Here is a 7858-nt window from a genome sequence, read left to right as displayed (position 1 = left end):
TATCCATCTTGGTGAATCCAGGTAAGGGTGGATCCGAGGTAAGTCTTGGTGGATCTTGCCTTCTCGTACATCGCTCATACCAGATCCATCGTCATTTCATACGGGGTGCTGCTCGTCATGGCTAATCCACCACAGGCAACTTGCATCCGTGCCAGCCAACCCAAATCCTCTCTAATCACTTGAAATTGTCACTGATTCGGGATAGTGACCCCGCGTTAGGCCCATTCTCTTATTTCTGAGAAAGCACTTCACCACACTTGTACTTACTACACTTGGTGATTGCTAATAGCAGTACCGGCTTCCTCCGCTTTTTACTGACAGTCATGTTTGGCAACTTTGATGGGAAAATTGGGTATAAACAGTAATGTCTGCCGCGCGTCGTACATCATAAAGCGTACGTGAATTAATTGTGCAGCTCATCGCAGAGCGGACTGCTTCCAATTGTGTCGTGCTCGTCGCCAACAGCACCAATTCTACCGTCTACAGGCTAAGGCTAGCTAGTTCAGCGATCATCTCACTTGCTACCACGTCTACTTTTTCTATGGCGAGTCCGTTTCTTGTAGCCCGCTTTTACCGTCTCCTCACTTAACTTCGCCCACGCACTGATAGATAAGCTTGCGCCGCTGTTCGTGCGCATATTCATCTAGACCGCTATAGAATGCTTTTATAACGGCAGAGATATCACCACACTGCTCCCATGCATCCAGGACCGCCAGCTTTCCCGCTGCTGTGATGGCGGTGCGCCTGCGTGTTGGTTGCATCTCGTGGATTAGGAAATATCAGGTGCCTAACCCATTTTTGTGTTGTCAGTAACAAGTGGAGGATTTCGATAAGGTGATTCGATTGGTTATAATTGAGTGTCAGTAATAAGTGATCGTCAGTAAAAAGCGGAGGAAGCCGGTACTTAGAACCTTTGAAAATGGCTCACCCACTCTCTGACGCAGCTCGACGCCAATAGTTGCCGTCTGCACTGCTTCGTTCATGTCTTCGGAGAGGCGTGCAGCGATATCTTCGTGCAGCTCAAGCAGATCTCCTAGCAGTCTTTGCATCTTGACCAGCTTGAGCTGGAGCTCCTCGATCTTTGAGACACGGCTCCACAGCAGTTTCGACGCAGTCACACTTCGCCTGGAGACTTTGTCGCTGGGGTTAGCGATTAGCATTGCTACCAGTACCGCCGTGTCCTCCCCTGTGGGCATCCTGATCGTCTTTTGGCGTCTTATCGATCTTCGTCTAAGTGTTTGCGAATGGACCGGTGCGGCCCGCTCTCTCGTAATATACCACGAAAGGCGCGGGTCACAGAAATATTCAAAAAAGTTTGCATTCGATTTAACAGGGAAGTTGCTGAAAGGCGCCGATATAAAGGTGTATTAACGAGAGCCCTACAAATCTGAACCTGTTAATGCACCTTCAAAAAAAAGTTGCGTAACTTAAATTACGGTAATTTAAAAACGAACCGTAACCGTGGAACCGAACCGGGCGCTGAAAATCCCCCTCAGTTCAAAATTTGCGAGCTTCCTGCCAACCGTCGCCAATGCTTCCCGCCAACCCGCCGCCGGAGCTTCCCAGAGCCTCCTGCCACCTCCGCCGATGCCTCCACTCAAGAAGAAGCGAAGGACTTCCCCTCTCGAGCACGCAGACGACTCCAGCGACGACAGCGAAGTGTTAGAGTCGACACAACCGTCATCTGCGTCAAAAGCTACGGGTAAGGAATACGTGAAATGGAACTGAAGCTAGAGAGTTTGTTGCTAATGCTGTTTACCTTTATTAATGCTTTAGATCCTTCTTATGTTCCACTTGCAGTTGTTCCGAGTATTGTCGGAAGGACTTTCGCGTCGTGGCCGGATTTCTTTTCGTTTTGGGAGCAGTTTGAAAGGCAACATCTTGTTGTCTATCGCACGAGAGACTGCCAGACTACGAAAGGGTACAATAAGTCAAAGATAAATCACCCAGAGCGCCAGGTTCCTGAATCATTTGGCTACGCGTTTCGCAAATACGTTTGCACTCTCGGCTGCAAGCAGAAATCTCGGTCGACTGGAAAACGGGCTAAGCGGAAGGAACGATATCGCGCAGGCAAAGCAATGTTTCGCGTCGCTGTTATTCGTGCTAGTAGTGGTGACTTTTCAAGTAGTTCTAACTGGACCATTACAGTAACAAGTGAGGTTGGTTTTATCATTTCTTTTGTTTTTTTGTCCAGTATATCACTATTCCGTATGTACATGTCAAACTAATATGAATCCTCGTTATTGTGTATTTGTGGAACACGTGCCACAACCATGTCAACACCGGGACGCTTTATACTGCTTTGAAGCAGTGCAAGGACCTGTTGAGCGAGTCAGTGTTGTCCATGCTGGACGCATTCGGGCAGACCAACACGGACACTAAGCAAATAGTCAGCTATGTTGCTGACACGACTGGTACGTCCTATTATCTTGCTTACAGTTGTTGGTAGCCATTCGTAACGTGTACCGCTGCTGGAATACGAAACAGGTCTTCCAATCTCTACGCAACAAGTGCGTAACCTCATGAATGCTCGTCTCGGGCACAGCAGTGCGGAGAAGCGCTTAAACGGTGTGCTGTCTGAATTTGCTTCCACAGAGGGAAATGAATGCGTGCTGCTGCAAGGCGAATACGATCAGACTATCGGAATTGTGATGCAGACGAAAGCGCAGCGTGATATCTTTGCTCGCTGGGGCGATACGCTGTCGCTGGACTGGACGCACAATTGTACAAATCTCGGCTTCTACGTCGGTACGTGCTGATGTTGCACAACTTCTACCGAAGGTGCGCAACTTGGTGCAGGTTTTTTTTGTAGCTTACGAGATACTTGTTTGGTGCTGTTCAGGTACTCTTAATGCCACCGTAGCAACAGGACGCGGCGTATCTGTGCTAGATTACCTGTGTCTGAATCAACAAAAGGAGTCTCTGTTAGCTGTGCTTCAGTGGTTCAAGACGAAGAACCCATCGTGGGGTCGATTGGAAAGTCTCATCATTGACAAAGACTTCACAGAGTGGTCTACGTTACGCGAGGTGTTTCCGCAGGCGGCGGTGAGTTTCTTTAGAGCTGTTGTTTTGTATAGAAATAATACTAACAACAGTGCTACTAGATTTTGCTTTGCCAATTTCATGCACAGCGTTATGTGAAGAGAATGATTGCCGGCAAGAAGTACTTTGTGCTGCCCAAGTATCGCGATGAAATCGAAGAGCTGTTTAAACAAATGGTTTACGTCCCGACGAAGGAACAGTTCCAGGGCAGGTTGAAGCTGTTCGAACAGAGAACAGAGAAGGCTGCGCCAGGGTTTGCTGAGTACTTTGCACGAAACTGGTCAGCCTGTAGCAGTATGTGGGCGAACTATGGGCGTCGACGATGCTTCTCGGCGGGTAACACTACTACAAACCGGGTGGAGGCTGGGTGGAACCAGTTAAAGCAGCTGCTGGAAAAAAAACTAGCATCGACCGATGCGTTCGAGTGATAATTCAACACCAACTCAGTGTTTTGCGTGATTTTTCGACGGCGATAAATCTGTTTGATGTGTGCCCTCCTGTGACGGACCCGCTACCGGCTGCGCTGCACCGCATCGCTACAGTTCTGAGCCCGTACACGCTGAGAAAGGTGCAACAGCAATGGGAGAGCTACAAGCTGAATGGTGCGAATTGGGACTGGAGTTGTGAGCAGGACGGAGGTCAGGACGTCTTCACAATGGCTACTTCGGAAGGCAGCTGTGTTCGAGTGACATGGCGGACTTCTGGTCAACCCAGTTGCGATTGTATTTTCTTCTCGTCGTTACGGCTTCCTTACAAGCACCTGTGCAGTGTCTTAACGACCTTCAGAAGCGACAATGTTTTTGAGGTTGCCCAACTTCACGCGTGTTGGTCGATGAAGGAAGCATCGGCAGCATTGCCATTTGTAGAGTCGACAATGGGGCATTTACGAAAGGTTACAAGAATTACAGGAAATGCATCACACACGCCTGCGTCGAGTATCATGCTTGCTTCGAAGAAACGGATTGCTTTTGTGAAGCTGAAGAAGGGTGAGACCAGTGACGAGACCGTACTCTCTGACTGCGAGAAGTACAACGTGGTTAGAGCGGAAGTTATGCCGTTAGCTGACAGTCTTCAGAGCCTCCCGTCTGCTAAGTTCTACGAAACATTTGCCGATCTTCGCGCAACAATAAGAAGCTTCAAGAAGAAGGGGAGCTTGGACCGAGACTCTCTCTCAGATGCGGGTGAATCGGACGACGAGTCCGATGCGATGGGCCTGGAATACGAGATGGCATGTGAAGGCGTTGGTATCATGAATAACGCGCAACTTCCCGTTCGTACTTTGGAAGAAGCCGATATTCATGAGCCTCCGGAGGACAACACGAGCTCTCCCGTGATACAGGGACTCGATGGAGACGATCTGCCGTCGTGTTGCTTAACAAACCCATCCCAGACATCCCTGCCGGACCTGACTATCAGCGAGCAATCACAAGCGGTGTTGCAACAGCAGCCAAATGTTCATTCAGCAACGTCTACAGCATCTCTATTGGCGCAGCCGGGGTTTCTTTTGGAGCGAGCGGGTGCTATAGACAACATGCAAGTTCTGCGATTACCTGAAGCATCCAGTTCACGGTCGAGAAACACTAAAAAGGGCAGCAAGTGGGCAATCGCCGAGTGTCGAACCGATTGTCCTGTTGATCTTGAAGACTTCTTGAAGTGGATTGACACGACGCCTGACGTTGATTACGTCGGAAAAATAGAGTCAAATTACCCGGTTTGTTACAACAAGAGTTTTCTGCTCTCAAGATCTCCAACGGTTCTTTAAAAGAGGGCAAGTGAAGTCATTAATGATGCCAATTTCGTCATTCCAGTGCAGTTGTTGGAGCGTGTGAATAGTGCACTACTTCACTGGACTTCAAAGCAGACCGAAACAGAAGATTTAGATCCTTCGCAAGACGATGTGGTTCCAGCGGTATTTGTGGCTTCTAAAATGGGCAACTTCTCCATGTAAGTTTTGATAGTATTGTGGTGTTGGAAATCCCACGTGAACTCTAGCTACAGATGTAGTTAGGATGTTCCCACAACAATACGTCTACTAGGATAGTAAACGATCGTTCGGGCGGACCTGAAGACCCCAGTTCTGCCCTTGCACCGGGACAAACTGGACCTTGTAAACTACTTATATAGGCCAACCAGTAAAATAAGAACACGCTACTAGCACGAGCAAAGCTAGCAGGTGTTTTGAATCCTCGTGGTCCCAACAGCGGAAGGGTACCAGGCACGGGTAAGCCTTTTACGAGATCACCGAGTGTTCAACACTCGGCTGGAAGAAATAAAAGGGAGGCAATTCAAGCACTCCCAGTCGTGCAAATAGGCAACAATAAGCCGTCACGTAAAACCTCCCGATAATAATCGGCCAATACACAAAGTCTCTTGGCCTTGCCGGATGAACCCTCGCTACAGAGCTTCGAGTTCACCGACAGGCATAACACACTCAAACAAACTTGACCTGACGCTTACCTTGAAGCCGGACGTCGCTCTGTGTGCTTGAGTGGAAATTCTGTTCTGTATTTAAGCTTACCCTTTCGGGTCTATTCCTAATAAGAAGTCCTAATCAAGTATACAAATATCAAGTGAGCAATGATCCGTTATGGATCTTCTTGCATGCCAAGCGTTGTCTGCACCGTCGCATGAGCATCTTTAACGGTCCGCGCCTTGTCCCAGACGGTGAACGTGTCTTCCAAAGGTCGCTGAGTCTTCCGCGAACTCATCCCAACCGCCACTGAGGGTTCGTACCGTAGATGGTCCGCTGAATGCGAATCCGGCCAGTCCATTATTAATAATAAGGACAGCCTGGATTCAGTGACATAGGGCCGTATCCGATACTTGTTGAAAACTCGGAGGTGACGCCGTCGAGTCCCTTGCACCTTGGCGTCTCCGTACATCACCTGACCGAGGGTTCGTCGCTTGAACATCTTGGGCGGTGTCACGTCTTTGTCGACGGGTGATAATCCGCAACTACGGAGAAATCACTACACCACAACTGCCCCTGTCGCAGTGGAAGCCACGGTACTGGTGCCCGTTGTGACATTTCTTCATTCTCCAATTCACCATCTTGCCACCGTATGTCCAAGCGCCTGAATCGAGTCGTGTCCGACGCATTCCAGCGTCTCAATCCCCGTAGACGTCGCGAACGTGAACAGCTGGAGGTACGTCAGCTCATCCTTCTCTTGAATCATCGGTACCTTGCTCATCACCTCGCATTACTCGACTTGTTTCTCAGGAGGGCAAGACCGAGGGTTCGAACGCCCTTCAGTCTGCTGCACCTCCCCCGACAGCAGCGTCATCAACCGGTCCTCCGGCGCCCGCTGCCCCGGACTCTTCACTCCCTGTGGTAGCTCCGGCAGCACTCCCCGTCGTCGCTGAACCCACGGAGATGGCTCCTGCTGCTCCTCCCGCCCCAGCTGGTGGTCCGCCACCACTCACCGAAGCTTCGCTGCGCGCCATGCTGGCTGAAAGTACGGAGGCATCGGTCGATCACATGATGACCTCGATAATCCCGTACTTGACTGCAATGGCTCGTCACCAAGTGCAGCTCAGCGTTGCGCCTCCTCTCCACGGCGATATACACACTCAGCGTCGCCTCGAGACTGCTGTTGGGTTTCGATGATGTCCTCGCTGCACGTTCCACGACGTTCTCCAGCATCTCAGCTAACTGCTGAGGTGTCCCGCGTGATTTCGTTTTCAGTGGTCGCTCCGCGGTCGGCATTCATGTTTTCTTATTCTTAATCCACTTCCACAGCGTAATCATGTTCATGTTGTTCTTCAAATGCATATACAATTTGTTGTTGCAGTAACGTTTTTCGTCTGTTACCACAGGCTGCATCGCCCTGTGGACAGTTCACACGTGATCCAGTCACGCTAGTCTTCGTCCGCCACTTGCGCCATCTACAGCCGATTCTCGCTCTTCTTGGCTCGCAAATAGTCGTACAGCAGACCTCCACATGATAAGTTGGATGATGGTTCCCAAGTTGTAACTTCATAGCCCACCCACTTGACTTTGAACTCGCGTACAGCACGCTCCGTGCTCGTCGTCAGTGGTGTTCTGTCGTCGAGGATGGCCTCGACTTCATATTCACCGGCAACTTGATCTGGTTCCCAGCTGTCCTCAGGCAACAGTTCCTCATCGAAGTCGAGTCTTGCTTCATAAGTCGCGTCTAGTACCAACCGAGTGTTCGGTCGACTGTTGAACTCGTTGACAGCCTTGAGTCTCGACACATGCACTACTGGGTAGAAGCGATACCCACTTCGGTCAGGCAGTTCCAGCTCGTACGCAAACTCTTCCACCTTGCGCTTGATCCGAAAAGGTCCATGCCATCGGTGAGCTAATTTCTTCGTCAAGCCCGGTTTGACGCGTTCCATGTACAACCACGCCCGGCTCCCAATCTCAAAACGAGATCTCGGTGGGGCTCTTGCAGGATCTTCCATCTCTTCTGAAGCTTCTAGGGGTTCCGCCGAGTGTTCGTTTCCACTTGGTTGAGGTACAGCAGCTTTTTCCAGTCGACTCAGAGCATCATTATGCTTTTTAGCCCTTCGCTCCTTTTCTACAGCCTGATAATCCTTGGCCATAGTGAGGGCGACCTCATGTTGTCGATTGATCTCACGCCGCCACGCCAGTGCGTCAGACTGCTTACCGAGTCCTCGTTTGAGTGATGACGACATTGCCCGCAACGTCGACTGCGCATCCCAACCATGAACGAGGTAGAACGGCGTTTCCTTCCTCGTAGTGTCTTGAGAAGTATTAATAGCAAATACTAGCTTCTCCGCGATTTCGTCCCAATCTTGCTGTAGAGGGTCTTCCGCGTACACCCGTACGGAT

General features: G+C 50.2%; 1 protein-coding gene across 1 annotated transcript; it reads right to left on the bottom strand.

Annotated features, from left to right (window-relative positions):
• Positions 1–779: 779 nt before the first annotated feature.
• Positions 780–1196, bottom strand: PITG_18957 (uncharacterized protein; the record flags this gene model as incomplete). Its single annotated transcript, XM_002997279.1, has 2 exons — positions 780–787; positions 929–1196. The coding sequence occupies 2 exons, from the start codon at positions 1194–1196 to the stop codon at positions 780–782; spliced, it is 276 nt and encodes a 91-aa protein (XP_002997325.1).
• Between the last annotated feature and the right edge of the window lie 6662 nt (positions 1197–7858).

Source organism: Phytophthora infestans, genomic scaffold (genome assembly GCF_000142945.1).
Source record: "Phytophthora infestans T30-4 supercont1.77 genomic scaffold, whole genome shotgun sequence".
NCBI classification, from domain to species: domain Eukaryota; phylum Oomycota; class Peronosporomycetes; order Peronosporales; family Peronosporaceae; genus Phytophthora; species Phytophthora infestans.
The sequence above is the reverse complement of the archived record's forward strand: the minus strand, read 5'-3'. Positions and strand labels throughout refer to the sequence as shown.